Genomic DNA, 23,564 nt, shown 5'->3' with positions numbered 1-23,564 from the left:
TGTGCATTTTCCCCTATTGATTTTGCCACAACTGGTGAAGTCAATACTAGGCATCCAATCATTCAGCAATATAAGATACCTTTATTATTTTGCAATTAGCTAGCAGCTTGATTTCTGCCTTTTTATTTTTTTCTAATAAACATTTCATGTCAAAATATTCCTAAGTCCTGGATCATCTACAGGTTTCTGAACAGATGTGGTCAACATCCAGGACTCAAATATCACATTTAATAGTGTCACCAAACATAGGCAATGAATATAAAGATAATTAGTGGACAAAAGAATTAAAACCAAATATCTGGAGAGAGCCCAAAATTAGAAGTGTTATAAGTCGTTTTTAGGCTGGGTGGAAATAAGGCTGGCATGGATTGGTAGACTTCATGAACTTGTGAGCTCACACATAATTGGATGTGACTTAATTGTACTTTCTATACTTCCATACAGTTGCAGGTTAGCTGCCTCTTGGTCTTTAAAATGCCCATAATAATTCCAGTGATTGAAAAGTAACACTTCTTTAAATGATGCTGCTCTTGGCGATGCCTGACTGGCTAGGACGGTGGCAGATGACACCGTGTGGCCCAATTTGACTGCATTCACCCAGTGCAGTATACAATACCTGGGGAGTTGCGAGGGCATAGCTGGGGAAGAACCCACTCCTTTGAATTTTTTCTTAGAAATGCAACTAGAAAGGCTGGATCGTCTATATCTAGAGCTGTTTTCTGCCCTGTTTTTCATAGACACGAGCTTTTGCTGCACATTGCGAGGCAGCTTTGCAAATCAGATTTAATCACCTGATTCCTCCTACCACGCTGCTGCTCTGCAGCAGGATGACTCCATGGTGTGACTCGAATGTCAGTCTGACACCTGCTGTCAGCAACAGAAGTCTTTCCATCAGCTTCAGCAGGAATAGGATCATGCTACAGATCGCATCATAACATTGTTCACATCATGCTCCTAAGGAAAAAAGATTGAGATTCATCAGTGCTAAAGCCCCAGTCCAAGTGGCAGAGAAGATAGCAGGGAGGACATTCAGCAGTTGAGACTACGAGTAGCCTACCTTATGGCAGTGTGTGCAGCTTGGCACTGGCTCGCATTGACACCTGCCTGATCTGCAGGAGAAGACAGGATTTGGTCTGAGAAGGAGGATGAGGGCAGCAGAAAGGCTGGAAAAGGGGAATACAACAGAGTATGTGTCAGCACAGGGTGTGAGGTGTCCTGCTAATATAGAGACCTGTGAGAGGTGGTCAGAAGTTCTTTGCAAGCTACTTCTTTTAATTTATGGTTAATCTGATACATGAACATGCAGTTCTGAGGACATCCCCCTCCTCCCCCAGTCACCACCTTTTTCTGTCTCAAATGTCTCCCTGCTCGGTGTCTTCTGATGTCCCTAGTTCTCTCCTGCTCTGTTGCTGTCAGTTAAGCGTAAGCTGTGGATGCTGCTATGCTCCCTCCAGCTATTTAACTGGTACATGATCCAGCCCACTTTTCTCATCAGCATTTTTGTCACACCAGAAACTACAGTAGCTTGAACAATTTTTAGAGGAAAAAAATGTCTACAAGCAAACCACAGATCCCATTTCTGTGGCAGGCAAGTTGGTTATCCTTTGAATGACTTATTTTAAAATGACTTCCTGGGTCTGCTCTGGTGGAAGAAAACGGAACCTCCTTCCTTTTCAGTAGGCCTGCTGCATGCACAATATGCAAACGCTACATGACTACTGTAGTGTGATCCTAGCTAGGACACCAAGCTGTGATCATTTTCACCGCTGCAGGTAACGTGAGATCAGGAGAGACCATTGACAGACATAGCAATGCTGGCTCAGGAGCAGCTCAGGATAAGAGCTGCACCTCAGGGTTACAGGAATACCACTGAGCTCAAACCCAGCTCCATCTGCCTCAGCCACCCCAGTTTCACTTGGGAACCTCCGTTCTTCTCAGCTGTGCTGAAGTGTCTCTGTCGGGGGTGATGTGGCTTTTCCTTTAAGCTGTAGAGGAGAATCTCTGTTTGGGAGGCCCTGGGAGCCAAATGTTTGGGACCCCTGGGGAGGTGGTCCAGGCTTCTCCACTCCGGGAGGTGGAAACATCCTTCTTTTCACAGGGCTTGCTGATGTTGCAATAGCGCCAGTATCCAGGCGTCACTACAGCTGCAGGAGCAAGAGGCAGCAGCTTGCCTGAACGACCATTTCCTGCCTCCTCTCTGGGGAATAAGGAATGGGAAACGATGCAATCTGCTGATTGAATCTGACCTCAGGGTCATTAGCCCACCCAAATTTAGTCTGTACCTTCCCTCCCTTGAACCAGGTCCAGTGTCTTCTGGGCTCCCAAAAAGGAATTATACAGTAGCCTTGGCAGTGTTACTTCATTAGCCTGTTATGCCGGTGATTAAACAACAAAACAGAACAGAAAAAACACTGCCTGCTACCATCATTCTTTTTGTTGTTTTTGTCTTTATTTTTCTGTACATACCCTGGCTTTGCTGTGCTGGCCGTCTCGCGTGAAAGGAAGCAGGGATGGAGGGGTGCTCGCAGTATCCAGCAGCATGCTGCAGGCAGGCAGGCCTGGAAGGAGCACATCGCTTCTGCAGCTGGTGCACACTGAGAGGCCTACGGTTGTCTGGCAGGAGCCAGGGAAGCAAGGTCCATGCTTCAAATACTGGTTCAGATAGAAATGAGGCAATGAAACTGCTCGTGCTTCATGTATGAGCTGTCATAGATATAAAAATGTACATTTTTGCAGAGCAAGTGAATAGTGATCGAAGAGAAGGTATCTTTTTTCGGAAGTTTTAGTCAAACACAGGGTGTTAGACTCAATACAGAAGTAACTGCATGAAATTACATATCCTTTCCTATGCAGACCTAATAATCTGATTTTTCCCTCCCGGGTATTAGAAAAGACGTGAACTTCTGAATTCCTTATTTTTTTTTGTTTGTTTTGTTTTTGTTTTCTACCCAAAGATGCCCATATTCCTCAGTTGGAAGTAAACTTGCTCATGTGCAGCAAGCAAAAAATGCAGTTTTTATGCTGAGCTATGAGGAAAGACTGTCAGGGAGGAAGAAGTCAGCAGGTATTCTGCAGAGAAAGGAAAAGGATGCAGATCCAGTGAAGAAGAGGGAGCAGAGGACCATCAACAAACAGGTATAGAGCTCTCTTTCTATACACATATATGTCCAGGTAAGGTTTGACTGGCAGTGCTGTGTGTTAAAAGCACACAGCTTCTTTTACTAATATACCCTATATTTACTGTTCATTTATTTTCTTTAAAGAATGTCCCTATTTGCTTCATGTAGTTAAACAACAAAAAGGAAAGGCAGCAATTTTGTAGCTATTTCTGTAGTAACTGTATCTATGTTGGTAAAATAATCTCTGAAATTATTCAGAGAGCTGGTTGTTGCTGTGGCGAATCATAAAATTGTTTCACAAGTCGCAACAATTTCAAACTGCTAGTCATATTTCTTTTGAAGACCAGGGCATGTGTAGTCCCTGAGATACACAGAGCAACAGCACAGCATTTTACCAGTAAAATAAGTCATCTTCTTGGATTTGTGATGTTGCTCTCATTGAATGCATTTCAGGCGTCTTAAATAGGCATAAATGACTTTAATCTTCCAGATCCGTCACTCACTTGTAGAGTGCCTGAAATATGAGGTTTATGCAGTAATCCACCCCTTCAGGATGCAGGACGACCAATCACAGTCCTGCTGCAGTGAAAATGATCTTCTCATTGAAACTGTGCATCGCTACCAGAAGCAAGCCTAAGTATTTCCAGAGCTGTCTAGCCTCTTCCTCTCTTCTCATCCAATAAGCTTCTTTCTGTCCTTATTTTTATAGGCGCAATTAGGCAGCTCACGTGCTGTGTTTCTGTAACGCGTCTGTTACACATAACAAAAATGCTCAACGGCACAGCGCAACAAGCAAAACACTGCTATTTGTGGTTTTTTCTTTGATCCTGGGGAAGGAGGCATACTTCTGGTTTCCTTCAGTCTAGCATAAGCCCAGATTCTTGCCTTTCCCCTCATAAGGCATTTGCTAAACAACCTGTAACAAGGGCATCACCTTAGAACAGGTGACATCCCTGTGGAGACAAGGTGGGGGAGTGCAGAAGAGACAGATGAGCTCTGGATCAGAGTTTATCCTTCACCAGGGTTTAAAGCGATCCAGCCTTGGCGATCTCTTTCCCAGGCAGCAGGAAACGAGGGCTGACTTGATGGTTACAACCACTCCCTTTACAACGTCAATCTTTTTTTTAAAGAAACACACAAGAAGAAGAACTCCTGTGGGGCAAGGCCAGAGGGTGCATCTGCTGAAAGATGAGGACCTATTGAGGAGGGCCAGCATCGAGACCTTGAGACCTCGTTGCCGTAGGTGGTTCTGCATGGCTCCTGCGCTGAGTGGTGCTGGCTGGAGAGGCCACGTCCACGGAGCACCACGTCCTGTGGGACCTCATGGTGGACGAGCGCAGGCTGTAAACATCTGCACTTGGTGCTGTAGCAGTGTTGCAATGCTTCCTCTTGGCGCTCAGGGTTTAAGGCGACAGCCAGCACCAGTGCAGCCAAACTGTGGAAAAGGAGATGGATCATCCATGCGAGAGGCTTCCTGCGAGCCACTGCCCAGGACCGTGCAGCTCAGCCCTCATGTCGCTGGTGCTGTCGCAGTTATTTATTTACCTGCACTCAGGTCGTGCCCGGGCTGTCACCACGGCCCCCTGAGCCCCTCAGTAAGGCCAAGGCCTCAATGGCGACCCCCCTCAGGCCCCAGACCCTCCCTGAAGGGAGAAGGAGGCGGAGAGCAGGGACCAGAGCGGAGCCTGGGGGCGGGAGGCACTCGGGGGCCGCACCATGGCCGCTCTCCCCGGAGGCCGTGGATGCGGGTGGGAGCGGCGGCGGCCGGCAGGTGGCCCCCGCGGCCGCCCTCCCCTGACCCCGGGGGGCTACCGGGGGGCTGGGGGGGCTGCATTTCCCTGCCTTCCCCTGCCCTGCCGGCCGTGGGCGCCACGGCTCCCCTCTTGGGAGGTGCGGAGGCCGGGGGAGGGCACCCTCCATCCATCCATCCCTCCCTCCCTCCTTCTCCATCTCCCTGCCTGCCGCGGCGGCGGCGAGGGGGAAGGAGAGCAGGCAGCCCCCGCCCGGCTCCCTCCTTCTCCTCCCTCCTTCCCTCCCTGCCTGCCTGCCTGCCTCGGGGCTGGCTTCCTCCCCGGGAAATGCCCCTCCCGGCCGATCTCTGAACATCCCCCCCCCCCCCATCCCCCTTTTCCCTCCGCCCTCGCACGGCACCCCGGCGCAGGGCCGGCCCCCCCCCCCCTTCCTCCTCCTCCTCCTCCTCCTCCTCCTCCTCCTCCTCCTCCTCCTCCTCCTCCTCCTCCTCCTCCTCCCCCGCCCCGCGGCTCGCATGCTCGCCCGGCCCTGCGGAGGGGCGGCCAGCCGCTGAAGCAGCCCCGCCGCCCGGCATGGCCGAGGAGAGCTCCGAGCTCCCCCGGGAGCTGATAGGTGAGGGCCGGGGCCTGCCGGGCGGGGGGCACCGGGGGGGCTCGGGGGGGCTGCGGGCTCCCCGGGGGACGGGAGGGCCGGGGGGCGAGGCCCCGCTGCCTGCGGGGGACCCGCGCCGTGGGGGGCTCCGGGGGGGCTCTCCAGCGGGGGTGCAGGGTTTTGGGGGGTCCTGGAGGGGTCTTCGGGTGCCCCCGGGGCACGAACACGCGTGGGGAAGGGCCGGTAGCAGCCCTGCTGTCAGCCGGGGCCGAGGCTCCGAGCTGCGCCGTGGGGGAGTTTACATGATGTTTTTTTTCCCCCCCCCTCCCACCCCACTGGGCTTGTTTAAAACTCATTTTTTTTTCCGTGTGCGCGCACGTCTGAGAGGCTATTTGTAATTAAAGTTTCATGGCTGCATGCGGTGACACCCCCCCCCCCCCATGTTCCACGGTCTCCGCTTAAGCAACACTGGCTGATGGCGAGGACCTCCTGAAAATGCTGTCATTGCTACTTGGGAGCTTTCAGTAAATGGTGATACGGGCTGCTGGCAACCGGTGTCATTTGGGGATAACAGGTCTGATGCTTTAGGATCCAGCTGCTCTGCTCAGGCCAGGCGTCCTCTGCTTTTAGATACCGGGTTGCCTGTTGAAGGGCAATACGAAGCTCTCACCTACACTGGAATTAATTTAAAGTATTGCCTTAATGACAGATGGAAACAGATTTGTCATGCAACCAGGTACATGTTGCACAGTTCTTACAAACATCACCTAGTTCATTTACACTGTTGCTTTGCCTTTGATTGCTTCAGGCAGTGCTTTTGCTGGGAATTAGTTTTAATGTTTATAAAATATTGGTAAAAATCTGGATGGCAAGTTGCATTTGTCACAGATATTTTTTCCCTCTCTATATAAAAAAAAATGCTTTATTTTGTGGTCTTTTAATGTGCAAACCATGGGGGGTTACTAGCGTTAGCGTATAGCTTGGCTACTGAGAAGTGATGAGCTATGGTCAAAACTGTGATTTTTCCTTTTAATACATTTGAGATACTAATACATGATAGTAAGTGTTGTGCATCTGCACTGTATCCTACTATACCGTAGGTGGGGTGTATTGCATGTTAAGGAGAAAGGCAAAGCTGAACATCCCAACGCATCCCATCCTCTGGTGGCTTTGGACAATTTTAAGAAATGCTTCCCCCCCCCCCAATCCTGGCACCCTGTGCCCACCCACCGCACTCTGTCAGAGCTCTCTGGGGGCTTGTGGGCCCGTTCAAGTGGGTTGGTTTGATTTCTCCCAGCATTTTGGCATCTGCATGTTAAAATGTAACCTGATAAACAGACTTTTTGGAATAACCCTATGCTTTGGGAACAGGACGGAAGGATGTGCCTTAAACCATAGTGATTACAGTGTGGAGATTAAACCGGGAGTGAGAATGGCAGAGCTGCAGGTTTTTGTTGTTACTCACTTCCTGCATGACCTTTACTAGGTCAGGAAGGTTGTAGTCTTTAAAAAAAATTTTAAAAAAATAAATAAAAAATCCCTATATTAGTGTTGGCTTACCTGGATCTGCACCCCAAAGGTGCTGATGTTTGAATGTAGGCACTCATAGCCACAGGTATTAAAAATGAGTGAGTACATGAAAATTAGAGCCTTAAGTTTGTGCTCCTTAATCTGACAAACTACTTTGCAAGTCCACCTGCCGCCAGTGTGTGCGGAGGAGCCCTCAGTCACACGGGAGAAACCCGTGAAGCTGAAATCTTAATTTTGTACAGAAATGTCCCCAGCCCTTTCAGGCAGGTGCAGCCATAGAGTGAGCTGGCGTCCTGGTGCCAGGCCGAGCCACAGGTCCCAGGCCTCTCCCCAGCCACGCCAGGGCTGTCGACCTGTGGTCCTTTTCATCGCTGCTGCGTGGCACCTGTGGGACGGTGAGGGAAGCAGGACTTGCTCCCCAGAGGAGGAAATCCCCTGCTTGCCAGAGAGGAGAAACCAAAAGGCAGAGGCTGGGGGCGGAGGTACAGGAGCAGCGACCTCCGCAGCACCTTTCCTTCCGCGAGGAGAGCGGGCTTTCCTTTATGAAAAGGGCTGTGTGGTCAGCTTGCTCCTCAGCTCCCACCCAGGGACTGACAGAGCAGGACTGGGCGTTATTCATGCAAGAGGAAGCCTTGGAAAAACAGCTCGCCTCGGGAGGGAGGACGGGGCTGGACTTTCCCCCAGGCCCTGCTTACCTGGCTGCTCAGGGAGCTGGCTGCCTGGCTCCCTACCAAGCAGTTGCCCTGGGAGCTGGGCGCGCTGGCAGCCTGCCACAGGGCTGCCGCCGCTCGGGGCGGCCTTCGCCGGGCTTGCTCGCTGCTGCCCAGGAGCTTTTGTTTCCTGAGAGGAAAATTGAAATTCCTGGGGGGGGGGGAAAAAAAAAAAATAATTCCGATTTTGCAGAAGGAACGCTTTCTGGCGGAGAGTCGCGCTGACCGGGCGTATTTGTGACCTGCGTGCCCTTCTGCCTTGCAGGCAGAGCTCCTAGGCTGGAGAAATGATGTGTTGCCTGAACGAATGCATTCGGGCAAACGGATGAAAATTGTGTGGAAAAAGTAGCATTCTGTAATTAAAAGCCTTACGAAGAGCCTATTATCTTCGGTTTTAGCCTTTAAACTTTAGTCTGCACAAGGGCGAAGTGTGTGCGTTTGGGGAGGGTGGAGACTTGCCATTTAAAGGTTCCAGTAGTGGTGCGGGAAATAGGTTAATGTGTTTAAAAGATTTCTTCCTCAGCCCTTGTCTGGGGGGGCTGGGGAGTGAAATGTGCGGAAGGTGCCAAATTGGCTCATCCAGATGAGTTCCTCTGTTTATCTACCGCTTACATCAGTTGTATAAGCTTTCTGACACGATTCCATGTGTATACGTTCCCTTCAGGACAGGGTTCAAGCCTTTAGGGAAAAGGCTGGTTCATTTGGTGCTTGGCAGAGACTGTCTATATGTGTGTATGCCTGTACGTAGAAAAAAAAAATATGGCAATTAATGCAACTTTGGCACTGTGAGGTGCCTACAGCGACTTGGGCTGAGACCAGCACTGCCTTCCACAGCATCAGCTGCATAGCTGTCAGGTGTTAGTGGCTGGAAGTCTGACCGGTTGGCTTTGCATCTTGAATGTGCAAGTACAAAATGTGCAAACTCTAGGTTTATCCATCATCCCCCTTCTCCCAGTAACAATAAAAGGTGAGTGTCTTTGCAGTACAAGGAGTTAATTGGCTTTAGCAAGCTTTTCAGGTACGAATAATAGCAAGTGAGGAATTTGCTCTCTTTTCCTTGAGCAGAGCTAAGCGGTGCTGGGGCTTGTCTTGGGAATGCTTTTGATGTGTAACTAGCACTGGAAAGAAATATAAGATTGTGTTTAGAATGCTGGCATATGAAAACTCTAACCCTACCATAATAGAAGTAAATTATTGTGTGGATGGTGTACTTACAAAAGTTGTGTTCGTTGGTGTTTAGTACTGTTACACGTGCATGAGACTTCTGTGAGTGCAAGCAGTTGAGCAACATAGCTGTGAGTCTTCCTGAAAATAGGACTATGGTGTTTCCTTCTCATGTTGACGCTAAAAGTATTTAATCAAGGTGTTTTCTTTTATTTCAGAAAGTGTCAGGGATGTTATTGGGAGGAAAATCAAAATTTCGGTCAAGAAGAAGGTAAAGCTGGAAACGAAGGGAGATAAAGTGGAGAACAAAATATTGGTGAGTACAGTAGACTGAGTGATTCAATTTGTGGAGGAAAAGCCAATATCTTTTCAGAAGGCGTCAATTCTCCTCTTGAAAGATCCTTTGAACTTTTGTTGTACCATAAGTTTTGCATACCTCTTACTTTCTTGCTAACCTGCATAGCAAGTGTGGTATGCACGTGTATGCACACATGTTGATCACTGAGTTATTCTTCAGGGTTTAGGGTATGGTGTTGTGGATTGATGCTAAGACTAGTTATTATTAGAACCTGTTCTACAATAATTTGCTGCCTTTGCTGGTGAGGTTTCCCATCTACATCAATAGGAATTTTGACTGGACAAGAAATGCAAAATGAAGCATGTAGAATTATTTATCTTTTGAGAATCTCTTGAAGCTGTTACATGGTGAAGAATAATTGTAAAGCTGTTGTGCTTTTTAAACTCAAATGACTATTTGTACTTTTTAGTATTCTCTGAGTCATTATCTGCGTTTTAAAAGAAATGCTTACTGTGTGGGATCTTCCATTGTCATTCCTGAAACTGTAGTGGGGGAAAGTGTCAAATTAATCTCACTGAAGTATGCTTTCCTGTTTTCTCAAGAATAGTTTTGCTGGCCTCTTTTGATAAGAAGAGAGCTGCAGTAATGAGCTGGTATGCATGCATACTGTCTTGAATACTTGGGTATGCAAAAAGAGATGGAACTTCATTTCTTCTTTCCTTTGATACTTCTCTATCAGGAGAATAACAAATGCAAATAACTACAATGCTGCTATAATATTTTGCAAGATGTTTGAAATTTGGTGCTTTGTATCAATAAGAATGCTATTGTACGTTTGAAAGTTTTGTCGCCAAGACTTTGTTTGAGATTTTAGGTACCTTCCCCATGTCAATATGCTGTTTTCTTGTTAAAAAACACAACTGATTAATCAGTTCTGAATTATCTTCAAAAAGTGCATGTTGCTTATCCTAGGGCAGTAAGACTGTTGATAATGGTCTATCTTTCCATGAGAGCAGCTACTTATGGAGTTTGAAATATTTTCTGCGTAATATCTACCTGTTTTATTTATAGCTCCTGGGTTAACAGTTTATTTCTGTACTGGAAATAGGTCGAGTGTTTGAATGTTGATTGATCATTTCTATTTATTTGAAAGCCACATGTAGAGGGAAGGCTGACAGTTTCACTGAAGCAGTAACACTTGATTGACTTTTGGCTTATCCTGAAACATTACTGATATCAATAGTGAAATACACTGTGGAAATACTGTAGTACTGTTCCAATCTGATGGGACCAAAAGAATGTCAAGCTCTGAATCCTCAGTGAAGCTTCTGAGGGATGTACTACTCAGCAGTAAAATGCCTAAAAGTGACGACTCAGATCATTTTTCTCAGTCATCTCCTAAGCTCTCAGGTGGCAGACTTTAACCTTTGATGGCTGGAAAGGTACTGAAAGGGAAGAAACCTCTTTAAGGGGTTCACAAGTTTTTTGAGCGGTTCTTGTGTGCTTGCATGCTGCCTCCAGTGTACAGGATAAGTCTTTCAAGAATATGAAGGTGGTTGTTGTCCAGTAGAACCATTTGTTCGTTGATACAACCATGCAGAGGACTTGTGTTGCAAGGAAAAAGAGAGTGCTTTCATGGTTAGGGAAATTGACGGTTGACTGCTGGGGTTGGATTTCATGTTTTCTTCTGCTACAGAGTCCCTGTGTGAAGCTATACAAATCACTAATGTCATTTTTATTTTTTTTACAGTGTTTCTTTGACTGCATGCGTGCATCTTTATTTTACGTGGTTTTCTTTGCAGAAGTGCTGAGTGTTCTCTGTAGTGGCTGAGGCCAGTAGAGGCTATGGTTTCTTTTGAGAACAGAGTTCTCTGAGATGCGGAGCACTCTGAAAAAATGACACCAGTGACACCTTAAGTTGGGTACCTCAAATTAGTGGAAACTTTTAGGCCTTACTGTGTCTACAGACTGTCATTCCTTGCCTGTGACACAGAGGAGATAGACCCTCCTCTCCTCAAAAGTTTCTTAAAATAAATAACCTTACTTCAAAAATATGTGGGTGCTTAATGCTAAACACCACTGGAAAGCACCTAACAAAGTTAAGAGATTTGTAATCCAACCTAGGATTTAACAGTACTCAGCAAATAATGCATATGGCCTGCGTTATTCAGCAGGTAAAAGTGACTACTGAATGCTGTGCCTTGACCGAGCATGCAAACTGAATGCTGAATAAAGTGTTGGCAGCAAAAGCACTTCCATGATTAAATACTATATCCTTAAGTGCATGCACCACAAGGCTCAAACGTGATTCCATGGCCAACCTTCGTGCCAGTACTGCTTGATACCTGGGAGCTTACTTCTGAATTGTTAATATTCTTCTGAGCACAGCCTCTGGAGTTCACGTGTAGCAATTAATTGTTTTAAGATTTAGATTTAAATTGTATTAGTAGCTGTGTGTTTACAAGCAAATCAGTTAGCACGCATTGGGTCCAGCACTTACTAAGCAGAAAATGCCAGTTGTTCTTGGTCTAGCTAACCCCAGCACTGTTTTGGAATGTACTCAAGACTTTAGAAAAGGTTGATCATAGAGGTTGAGTGATCTCTCATCCTTTCTTCCTAGGAAACTCCAGCAAAATCACTGACACTTTGAGATTATTTAAAAATTGCTGCTTTTTGCAGGTACCTGTAAAAACACTTGGCCTCTGGCCCTGTTGTTCATGGTGTATTCAAGATGCAAATTTGTAGAATATGGATATAACCATCCAGTCAAGTCACTCTACTCTAGCAAATTCCTCTGATCAGTAAGATGGAAATTTCTCTAAAGAGAAAAGTGCAAAAAGAAAATTGATGTTGTTTAAAATGAGGTTCCTATGTTAAGACGGTGACGTTGGTGGATAAAGTCCATGCATGCCTTAGGGTAGCTTTGGGATCTCAGCTTTGGGTGTCAGAGTCTGGAATTTTATGACTTGGGAGTTTTGAAGTAAGACAGATTTATCACTGCACAACAAGCTTGCTGCCTCAGTAATCTCAATGTGCAGTTATTTACTTTTTCAGTTAGTCATAATGATACAAACCAATAAACATGGCGGGCGGCTTAACTGACTCTGATCTGCGGCGTTGTGTCTGGCCACAGGTGTGCAGGCCGCAAACTGGAGTCCAACCCTGAAAAGTCAATAACCGACTTTAAAAACCAACAACCACCTTGAATGGGCTTCAGATCAGTCCTCAAGCAATTAGGGTGAAACCCCAGCCCTCTACAAGTCTTCTTTATATTGCTCCCATAGAGCAAAGCTGCCCAGAGGGAGGATCAGGAAATAACCTGTGCGGCCCTGTGTGTAAGGCTGAGCGCTGTTGCAAGGGCAGCCATCGCTTCTTCTGGGTCAATAGGGTTCTTGCAAAGTAGGCTTTCTAGGTTAAAATCAATAACATCTTGTAATCAGGTTGATGATTGCTTTGGTTTTGTGGGATTTTTTTTTTCCTTTTGTTTAAACATGGTTTCTCTGAGAACAAAACTTAAGGCGTCATGTTGAGTGGCTACTGTGTTTCTCCTCACACTGACAACTTCTGGGCATGGTGGCTGGTTTCAACCAAAGCTGGTGGGTGTGTAGAGGTCTAAGTTGTGATGATAACACTGTGGGTTTTGTGGAAAAAAAGCAGTCAGAAAAAGAAGAGAAACTTCACACTTATTTACCCTGAGGGCCCCATGTTTTGGCACTCTAAGGGATCTTGCAGAGTGCCCTGTCCATAAGAAAAAATTCCATTGTTATGTTGTTTTTTTAATCCAGAGGCTTTGGTGTTTATCGGATTATCACCCACACGCAAACCCTGGTAGGAAATGGGGCTTCTTAATTTCACTGTTCGTGGTGCTACTCTTTTCCCCCTCAAAAACAAAGATATCTGTATAGTGTTTTGCTGGATATGTCCCATTGCAGTTTGTTCCTGTCACATTTACTGTAACTAATAGCAATCATTGAGAAGTTGAACTTGTAAGATAAAGGCAGTATGTTAAATACATCTGATCAGCTCATTATAAAATACTTACATTTTTAGGAGGGATTCATAACAGGTAAAAATTCCAGGGTCCCTTTTACTTTTTCTTTCTTTACTATTAATAAAATGGAACAATTGTAGCATAGTTTCATTTTAGATTTGTTTTCCTTTCCGAAATAAAATTATTTTAGATATTAAAGATGAAGAACATATTGGCATTTCATACATACTGCAAATGACCATGCTCCCCATATGGCTGATCTGTTGTATATGTGCTTGTGTGTTTTTTTTTTCTTTTTTCAGTGTTTTCCTAACCTTAAGGTCAGAGTAGTGTGATGTGATGTAGTTACCAAGAGCACTTTATTAGGAAATCCCATTGAGGAGTCTCAGTTACGCTGCTGCCCCAGGTCATTTACATTCTCCTTGTTAAAATATCGCAGTGCTACTTCTGGAACTATGACAGTTGCCTTGGCAGGTGGCTCTCCTTGAAATGTTCTGTATGCCCAACATGAATTTACTGACAATAATTTGCATGCCCTTGTCACTTTATTTGGGGCATATGTTGGCATGGACTTCTAAAGCAAAATTTCTAGTTGAATCCTGTCAAATAGGTTTATATTTATTATGTGCACAGGACCTAAGATTTCATGTTCTTCTTCTAAAGAGTCACTGGTACAGAGTGAAATTCTATTAAAAAGATGTACCTGTATTTACTTTTAAAGGAGCAATTACGGGCATCTTGTGCACCGTCCGTGTGGCTGCTTGAACAACTTGGCTGACTTTACTGAAGTAGCTGAGAAAAGCTGAACAGGCACAGCAGCTCATACAAGCTATAAGGATAGCAATCTCTGCGTGGAGGCAGTAATGTTTTGCACTGCCAAAACTATTTTGGGATGAAAAGCTCTGGCGTTTGTTTCCCATTGCTCATCTTTTTGTCTTGATCCATTAATGATAATTTATTTGAATAGAGATTCTACATCTGTCTAGGTGTATTGCCTTTAAAATATTCACTCATATTAAATCACTAAGAGCATGAAGCTTACAGGGTTGTCCAAGGTTAGTTTTACATAAAATGTGTGTGATCTCGCATGTTACATCATGACAGCTGGTGTGTGATAATGATCTTAAATATGGACATTCTTGAAGAATAATGGTGTTTCCTCTTCTGTGCCTGGAACACTGAGTGTTATGGCATATCTTAAGTGTGTTTTTATGAAGATGACATGAAGTAGGTGTTGGTACATCCCTTATGTCAGAAAATCTAAATAAAATGAGGTAGAATAATCAAAAATACATGAAAATATATTTTAATCAATTTATAAGGGGCCTCTTCAAAAGCAGTTGAACTGTCTTCAATTCAAAAGATTGCTACAGAAAACTGAAATAATAAGAGTAAAGTTCTCTGGAAAGTGAACTTAGTAATCCAGTTGTATTATTATGCAGTTTATTTATTAATGCAGTTAATAAATATACATTCGTTAATGCAGTTGTACATAGTCCCAAAAAAGGAAATATTTTAAAAAATAATCATTTCTAAGTTTTAAATAAATCTACCTATACGTTGTACACTGATCTGCAATGTCCCTTTTTAACCTTTGGGAGGTTTTACAAATGCAACATTCTCATGCTGTGATAGTGCATGAAAATGTTAAAATAATCTTTCTTGAGATGTTTCCACTTGTAGGAACGGAAATTGATCAGTAAATGCAATTAACCAAGTGGAGAGGAATGCTGACTTTTGCTTTGGATTGGTGAGGCTGGGAATTGCATTTATCTCCTCAGTCTCTGTTTATGTTTCCAATTTTGTTCTCCCTCCTCACCTTCCTTATTTCTAGCCTCTCCCTCACTGAAAACAGCCACTGCAGGTGGAACAGTCTGTCTTGTGTTTAAATCAGTGTTGACACACTTGTATAGCTTTTTAGTATAGTAACAATATGAATAAAATGTGAGGCAGTGCTTGGACATTCTGCTCCTTTCCCTCAGGTCTGTCTGCCTTAAGGGTAAGGTGCAATCTACTCTTTTAATTAAATTGGCCTTTGACCAAACTAAAACAGTCCTTTTTCTTTGGCTACCCAAGCGAAAATGTGGATTTCTACAGTCCTGGCACTTCTGTCCTTTTGAGTGCAGCTCTGCCTAGAGTTGTATGCTTTCTTTGACACTTGTTCAAGCATAGATTTCTTGCACATTGAGGGTATAGTGTATTCTTATATTCTCTGTAGCACACGCTTTGGGAGGATAGTGTTACGACTGTATCAGAAGAGCAGCTTGCTTGCACTCATCGTCTTTAATGCTGGCCAACTGGTACATATAGGGAAAGGTAAGAAAAGGTTACTCAGCTTCCACTGCCCAGAAAGCAGCTGCCTTTGTTCTGTCTCAGGTACTTTGTGCTCACCTGCATGCATATGCCCTTATCTGTGTCCTGGAAGGAGGATCGCCTCACTTTCAGTGGCTTCTGGTTTTCAGTTCACAGCTCTACCAGCTGTCGGGAGAATAGGAGTGGTGGGAAGCAGGACTCCACTATGGCTCTGAATGGTTCATAGGATCTCTTCTTCTATCAATTTTTCATAATCCAGTAAACCAATGTGATTTTTAAACCATCATACTCTTTCTACTTCTTTTACTGAATATGTAATGTACCAAAGTGGTTTGCTAATGTACTTTTGTTTCTAGAGTGCCTGACTCCCTGCCACCATTATTTATGAAATGGAATCTTTCTAAGCAAGGATTTGCATTGAAATCTGTGCATAAAAGTGGCAGAAGAGTGAATATTACAGATAATTTCCAAAAAGCTGGAAATGAAAAAATAGAAAATGAGCGTTAGGGTCAACTTCTTGTCTCTGTCACTCTTCTCTACTGATGGCTGCTTTTTCAAGAAAGAAAAGCCTTGGAAGGGAACAGAATGTATGTAATTAGATGGGCCAATACAAATGCAAAAAGCTTGTCTGTGGTGTGTGTATTTTTAAATACCTCATGGCTTGTTTAGTCTGCCTGGAGATACTTACGCAAAGAAAAGTGCATCTTGCACATGGAATGTGGTTCATTTTACTCTAAGCAGAGTGGAGGAGGATGCAGTAAACTTGAAAAAGGCTAGAAAGACTGCTAATTGAAAAGCTAGTGCACCACGTGGTGAAAAATACTTCTTGTAGGTCTGAGCCCCTCTCTTCAACCATTGTTGTGGTGGAAGAATTGGTGAACATCACCAATTTTTCTGATTATTAAAATATTTACTTTGGATCACCTACAGTTCTGCTTCTTTTTTTTTTTTTTTTTTTTGTCCTCTTGGTGATGGTAATTTAATTCTGTGTAAAGTAATTACAGGCCCAGGATGTAAAATTATTTGTTAAATATAATTGCTACTAAATGCGCTCCATATTGCTGCCACGGTCCCCAAGCTGATTTTTGCCCTTTCTAATCGCTCTCTATCTCCATAACACCCACTCTGCCATAACGTGTGAGTGGTATCTTTTGGTTAATGATAGGTTCCTCAATTCGAACAGTTAAGATGACAAGCTATTGCTATGAAAATTTAATTACAAAAGCTAGGGCCTGATAACCCAGCACTCCTGAAATAGGCTTAACAAAATTAATTGGCCTGCTCAAGTTTGGGAAGCCAGGGTAGTAGAATAAGGTCCAGATATCTGCAGGTTGGGATTTTAATGTTAGCGAATGAAGCAAGTTTCTGCTGGTTGGTGCAAAACAAGGGTAAAAGGTCACAGCCTGCAGGATGGAAACCGGAACCAAGTGAGGAACAGCTCTTCCTTGGATGGGTTATATTTCTGGGTCTTAGAATCACGCAATCATTAAGGTTGGAAGAGACCTCCAAGATCATGTGGTCCAACCATCACCCTACTACCACTGTCACCCAGTAAACCGTGTCCCTAAGCACCAGGTCCAACCTTTCCTTGAACACCCCCAGGGACGGTGACTCCACCACCTCCCTGGGCAACCCGTTCCAATGTCTGACTGCTCTTTCTGAGAAGAAATGTCTCCTCATTTCCAACCTGAACCTCCCCTGGTGTCTTCTCTGCATAGTGACTTTTGTAAAAAATTGAAAACTGTGTACTGGATGTTCTGCAGCTTATTCCTTGGGCTGACACGTGACATTTGTGTCTTTGCATGTAGTAGAAGGCCTGCATGACAGGAGGGTATGCATATGGGGATGGAAAAACACAGCATAAAGGCTGGACCTGGGCCTGCTTTCTCTTTAGGAGTTCTGTCCTGCATTGTTTTTTTTGTTTGTTTGTTTGTTTTGTTTTGTTTTGTTTTCCGGAGAGGTGTCTATGCTTTTCTTTTTAGATAGGTCAACAACTGCATTTAACTTTTTCCCCTTTGTGCAGTTAGCACAGTGGTTAGCACCAGGCAGCCTGCAAGGGCGTTTAGGGTAGCTGAAAGGTCTCTAATAGCTGCTGCTTAAGAGGTTGAGGTCACCTGGAGCAAGCCATTTCCATGTCATGCTCCTGAATGCCTGGAAGGAGCATGCCAGAGGCAGATATACATGAAATACGCAGTTCAGGTATGTACCTCTTCCTCTAAACACATCCTCAGATCTCTGATTGAACAGCATCCCACACTTGTGCGTAACATTTTGCCAATCCACTGCTTCTGTAGTGCTTCATGAAACGCTGTGGATTTGAGCTCAGCTATCAATACCTACTTATTCCTGGGGCCTGGGAGGAAAACAGGAAGGTAATATAGTTGCTACAGAGCAAGTTTCTACTCGGATCTGATTAGGGGAAATGAATGGCTGTTGACCCTTATCTGAGTCGGGAGACAGGGCACTGCTGTGTTTGTTCAGGGTTGACCTCTGAATGAAAAGGCTTCTCTCTCTCTGCCTCCAAGGCCATTAGCAAGACTGAAACTATTCATACAGAGCTATTGATAAAGGGGAAACCTTTCAAAGGCTCATCCCTTAACAAGCACTTGAGCCTGGTGCTTAAGAATGATACTGTCTTAAAGCCAGTGAGCTTCTGCAGATGCAGAGGTGGCGGAGGCTTAGGTATGGAGCAGTGAAGGTAGGACAGTGTTTGGATTAGTAGTGCAGCAAACTGCAGCTGAAGATCTTTTCTTCAGGTGTTTACAATGTTGCCAGTAAATATTTGAGGAAATGCTAACTTTGTAAGGCGCTGATGCTTCGATGAGAAATAATTTCTGACATCTTGGTAAGTTTATTCATACTCCAAAACTAAATTACACATTTTATATTATTTTTATTTTAAAAATGTGTAACATGAAAAATGTGTTTTAAATATAAAGAATAGTTTTTTTGACTGCATCACTATTCACATCTGTACCTTGCAAGTATCAGAAAAGGAATGTTTGGGCTCAGGGCTTTCTGTTCTCTCATCTCACAAAGGTGCTGGAATGCCTCCAGATTTTGTGAAGCATATCACTGTATGCTGTGTACACTTATTGCATTCACTACGGCTATCTTTATGCTCCCTTTCCATCTCCCTCTTTGCTGTCCTTCCATCTCTGCTTCAGCAAGTCCCTGAAAACTTTTATATGTGTAGATTACTCTCAGGGCTCATGTTTGCTTTTTAGCCTGCCCCTTCACTTACACTAGTATCACCATTTTCCCAGCAGTGTATTTCCCCACTTCTGTTTCATTTCCTTACAGGGATAATGCTGGGGTCACAGAGATAATACTGACAGAGCCACAGCAGTCTGAAATATTGTAAAATAGTTTTAAAATGGTTTCCTCTGTGAGTAGAGTGTTGAGATACCCAATTTTTATAGTTCTCTCTTTGCTTTGGGAAGACATTTTTCTAATTTTTTTTTGACGATGACTTTAACTGCACCTTATGCAGTCTGTACCATTTCCCTCACAAAAGATTTCACAGCCACTTTTCTGCCACTTACTTGCTTGGCTGCACCATGTAGGCAAACTGCAAGAGCTGCTGAATGCCACTCAGACTTCTTATAGGTACGTCAACCAGCTTGGAAAAGCTGGTTATCTGGGGAAGAGTGGTGTTCAGTCTTTAGCCAAATGCTAAGAAAAGTCTTCAGAAATGGCCAGCAGAGACATATGTTTTGTTTCAGTTGGAAACTGCTGCTGTTTTTTTGCCTGCTCTGAATACTGTTGAAAATGGTAAGATGCACAGGACTCAACTCTTCACATTTGCATATTCAAATCAGATGTTAGGTGGCTGCAGGATTATTGCCAACACCGAAAACGCCTTGCCTTTTGGACCTCTCATTGTTAAACTGTGATCTTTATCGGCAGACAAAGATTTATTAAACTTAGTAGATATTTTTTGTAAGCCTTTTGAATATGTTTTCCCTGTTAAATAATTTGAAAACAGCCCAAAATACAACAGCTGAAGATTGAGTTAGTTTCGTGAGCTATTTCCAGTGTAACGCTATCCTTTTACTGAATTTTTATCCTAAGTACTTCCCATAACATGATTAGATCGATCCGCTGTTGTTTATATGTGCGTGAAATTGTGTGAAATTAAAATCCCGCAGGTTTTTGTACGGTATTAATTTATCACAAATGTAGCCCTAATGCAATTTTAGTAGGTCTTTGTTCAACCTGAATGGTTAACAAGTTTACCCAAATTATTGTTGTTCTGTTTTTTGTCTTTTTTTTCTTTGTTTTCTATTTTTATCTTGCATTGTTTATTTTAGGGTATTCATTATGTTGCTTTTCTTTTGGGGGGACCTTTTTATTCTTGCCATAAAGAAAATGTTGCCGACAATTGTTTGATATCGAGACTGGCCTTAAGGACATATGCATGATTTAAGGAAACACTGGCAAGCCAGCTACTCTGCCTCCTTTTTCACCTCTGCCAGCGTTCCAGATTTCCCCTGTGCCCCAGGATGTGATTTGTATGGTGCTGATGGTGCCTCTCCCTTCTGCCACAAGCAGCATTGAGCTTGCTTAAAAGGAGGTCGGTGCATTTGTGCTCGACACCGAGCATTAAGTACCTCGTTTCCTTGCCTTCCCTGGTGCTGTAGCCAATGTTACCTGGAGCTCTCCAGCTGAGTAAATGCAGTGTGGTGTCAGGGTTGCTCAGATCCTAACGAGAGAAGTTCTGCCATCGTGCTTATACCTCGAGATGTGCTACAGAGGAAGCTTTGCTGTGGAGTAACCCACGTATCGTAAGTTCACAGCCGTTCCTTGTGTAACCTTGTCTGTGTGCCAGAGCCCAGGGGAGGTGGAAGAGATGGGGCCGTGCAGAAGGAGGAGGTGTCTCTGCTTGCACAATTCCTTCCATAACGCTGCTAGACATCTCTCTTGCCAGATGCACGAATCTGCATGGTGCTGCCTGACTTCAGGACTGGATGGGAATGAGGCATTCACTAGCGGTGCTGCTTTTTCAGAGCACCAAGGAACTGAAGTCAGGGAGTTTTATCAGAAGGGCTACATTTTCTCACCATCCATTTCATTGTGCATACCCTATGGGGAGCCAACATCAGAAGTGTTTTGCCAGATAATCTTCATCCGATTTTATTTTATTAAGTTTTATCAGTAATTTCTTTTTTTGGGAAACAAACAAACAAAAAAAGTCTCAGTTTGTGCAAAAGGGGATATACAGCCTGACAGAACTGGCAAAAAGAAGAGGAATAACTTTCTCTGCCTCCCTGTGTCACTGTTTCTGAAGTGGTAATAGCAGCTTTTCCTGGAACACAGGGGAAGAGCTGGCACAGACATCAGACTTTCAGGCTGGCAGGAATTAAACAAGTCGCCTCAGTTGTTCTTGTGTTTTTGTGCGCTCTTGAAATAGGTTTTCCATGGATCAGGCAAAGGGACTGTTTCTAAATAACATACCGTTCTCACAGGGCTTTAGTTCTCAGTAAAATAATTTGAAATCCTTTGATAAAAAGCTGTTATTTCTATACCTTTATTTATTTACAGCATCACAGTTACCTTTGAAAGAAAAGTTTTTGTGAGTATGATGAACTGCATGGCCTTTGTTCATATAGGAATACCATTGTGGTAAATAGAGGAAATTGAGAGAGGATTGCAGAACTACTCAAAATACATGAGAGACCTGGTACAGTGCACAGGTATTGCTCCTCCCTCCCCCAAAACTGTGTTTGAAACTGGGCATTAACTTTGAGGTCCTGCTCTCTGCATTAAGTCTTGAATCACAGAATCATTAAGGTTGGAAGAGACCTTCAAGATCATCTGGTCCAACCATCACCCTACTGCCCATGTCTCCCACTAAACCATGTCCCTAAGCACCAGCTCCAACCTTTCCTTGAACACCCCCAAAATAACAAATTTCTTATTTTTTATTTATTAAAATAACAAAGTATGATGAGAAAATCCCTAAAATGCATAGGGTCTAGATACATCTTTGGGAAGTTATCTGAGTTGTTTGGTACAGCGCAGTTCTTGCCACCTCGTATCTTTAAGGACACTGAGTAAGTTTACAGCTTTACAGTCATTGCTATCAGATGGCCCTCCCTTGGGAAGCAGAGAGGTTTTCATAATTGACCTTTGGATAATCTGATTGCTTTGTCTGAGAGAACAAACCCCCCCCTCCCCCCCAAAAAAATGTGGTCACGTGGAATTTGTCCTGCCATCGTTTAAACTTGGGCAGTGGAAATCCATTAAATGCTGATCCTCCGCACTTCTGCAGTTTCTGAGTAACCCATCTGCTCAGGTAGGTTGTGAACTGCATCTGCTCAAGATGTGCCCAAAACCCGCTTCTGGTTTCTTAGCTCTCATCTCTCCTGGTGTAAGTCTAGAGCACTCCCAGGTGGCGTTTGGAGCCCGGAGTTGCAGGGTGAGGAGTGGATCGGATTGCTCTGTTCAGGGTTTTGTGTGCAGCCGGAGGATTAGTGGATCTGTTGGTGCATGGTGGAGCCAAGCCAGTTGGACTCGGCATTAGGTTAATGCTTAGGGTACTGTGGCTGCATTGACAGGAGGAAATTTATTATCTGGGTTACAGTAGCTTCTGGCAGTAGCATTAAGCTGCTAGTGTAAGAATATACTCCTTTTCTATTTTTTTATTTATTTTTTTTAAATCCCATGTAATGGAAAATCTGTCCTGAGCTGATTTTAGCATTACACGGAGGTAAAAATACCTAACGGTTTGCTGTTATCAGTCTATCACTGTGTGGCAAGGTTGCTTTCAAACATCTGAAATGGGGATATTGATGTTTTTCCCCTCCTGTAGGCAGAGTTCATGCGTAAAATTAATGTTGAGCTTCTAAGTGTGCTTAATAACCACCCCTCCCGTGAAGATATACCAATGCACATAATGTTATGCATACTGGTGTTTTAGATTGGACGGTGTCTTAAAGAGCCAGTTTATTATATGTTAGCCAACAAACACACAAAGATTATGCACATTTCAAAGATTGTTACACTCTTATTTTATTTTCAGATCAATAGAGTAACTGAAATAAGAGGCAATACAATAAAATATTCTGAGCCCGGCATGTTGCCTCTTGCATGAAGATGACGTTCGGTTGCTACACGTGTGGTTTCCACAGACAGCGAGCGTGTCAGCAGGTTCTGGATTGCCCATTTGTTTCAGCCAGAGCACAGCCCCCTGTCGCCACATGCTGTGAAATCCCGTAGCCTGGCTCACCTTCTGTGCTGCTGACTTCTTGTAGCTCTATTTGCTTCGTTTATTCATTATTGAACACATGCTTTCTGCTTGACAAGTGCTATAAAATCCCTTTCACTCTGGCTGAACTCAAGAACCTCCACTGAGAGTCTGGAAGGGTTGTTATTATTTTTTTTAAATGCAAATACTGCGTATTTCTACTTTCCACTGAAGTGCTCTTCACAGCAGACTACTTAAAAGGCTGGGAGAGTCGCTCTGCCCCATCCTTTAAGCAGTGGATTCATGTAAAAATGAAGTCCTGGATTTTTCCAGATTTCTATTAAGTACAGGAACAGGAATACCTCATGTTTGAAAATGTTCCTAGAGGTCTGATAATATATTGGTTCTATATGATAAATGAGCGTTCTTACTATGTAGTATGTGTTGGTATATGTACTTCTGTATTAAAGTAGCTTGTATGCAATCCCCATTAAGTTAGCACTGCATATAACTAAAGGGCATGCTTTACTGACATGAGCTACAAAGGTCTGAGCTTTCTGAAATTTTAATTTTGAAGTACTCGGTTTAGACATCCAGTGTTACAGTTTTTTGATTTACTTTAACCTCTATGATTGAGACCAACAAACAAACGGAGGCTTTGTATTTCCTTCCTAAACTCTACCTTGTGTAAGCTCTGGCTTGTCTTTCTGTTTTTATTGAGCATGTTGTGACTCATTTTTCTTGCGTTATACAGAGCCTTTTTATTTGTTCTTTCTTAGATGAACATTCTGGTGTTTGGGAGCAATAACCATACCTGATGCTAATCCAGGGCACCAGCTTTTGATCTAAAGGGGGAAGAACAGGGTTAATCATTAATCTATGAGAAGATACCTTTCTAAATATAGAC

At 43.9% G+C, this 23,564-nt stretch overlaps 1 protein-coding gene and 1 long non-coding RNA gene across 5 annotated transcripts in view; one reads left to right on the top strand and one right to left on the bottom strand.

Moving 5' to 3' along the window:
* Nucleotides 1–760: 760 nt before the first annotated feature.
* On the bottom strand, nt 761–2,425 carry LOC121066094. The gene is made up of 2 exons (XR_005817497.1): nt 1,058–2,425; nt 761–954 (listed from the first exon to the last, which is right to left on the bottom strand). It is a non-coding gene; the product is annotated as an uncharacterized LOC121066094 (long non-coding RNA).
* A 2,636-nt stretch (nt 2,426–5,061) lies between these two features.
* Nucleotides 5,062–23,564, top strand: part of CARMIL1 (capping protein regulator and myosin 1 linker 1) — a 186,989-nt gene continuing 168,486 nt past the window's right edge. For 2 of the 4 annotated variants that reach the window (XM_040549451.1, XM_040549449.1), the window contains exons 1-2: nt 5,062–5,483; nt 9,085–9,182. In XM_040549451.1, coding sequence (XP_040405385.1) covers nt 5,444–5,483; nt 9,085–9,182 — 138 coding nt within the window. In that variant the 5' untranslated portion in view covers nt 5,062–5,443. The remainder of the gene's footprint in view (nt 5,484–9,084; nt 9,183–23,564) is intronic. The other 2 variants (XM_040549450.1, XM_040549448.1) reach the window with 1 other exon arrangement.

The sequence above is a fragment of the Cygnus olor genome, chromosome 2, assembly GCF_009769625.2.
Source record: "Cygnus olor isolate bCygOlo1 chromosome 2, bCygOlo1.pri.v2, whole genome shotgun sequence".
Lineage (NCBI taxonomy): Eukaryota > Metazoa > Chordata > Aves > Anseriformes > Anatidae > Cygnus > Cygnus olor.
The sequence above is the reverse complement of the archived record's forward strand: the minus strand, read 5'-3'. Positions and strand labels throughout refer to the sequence as shown.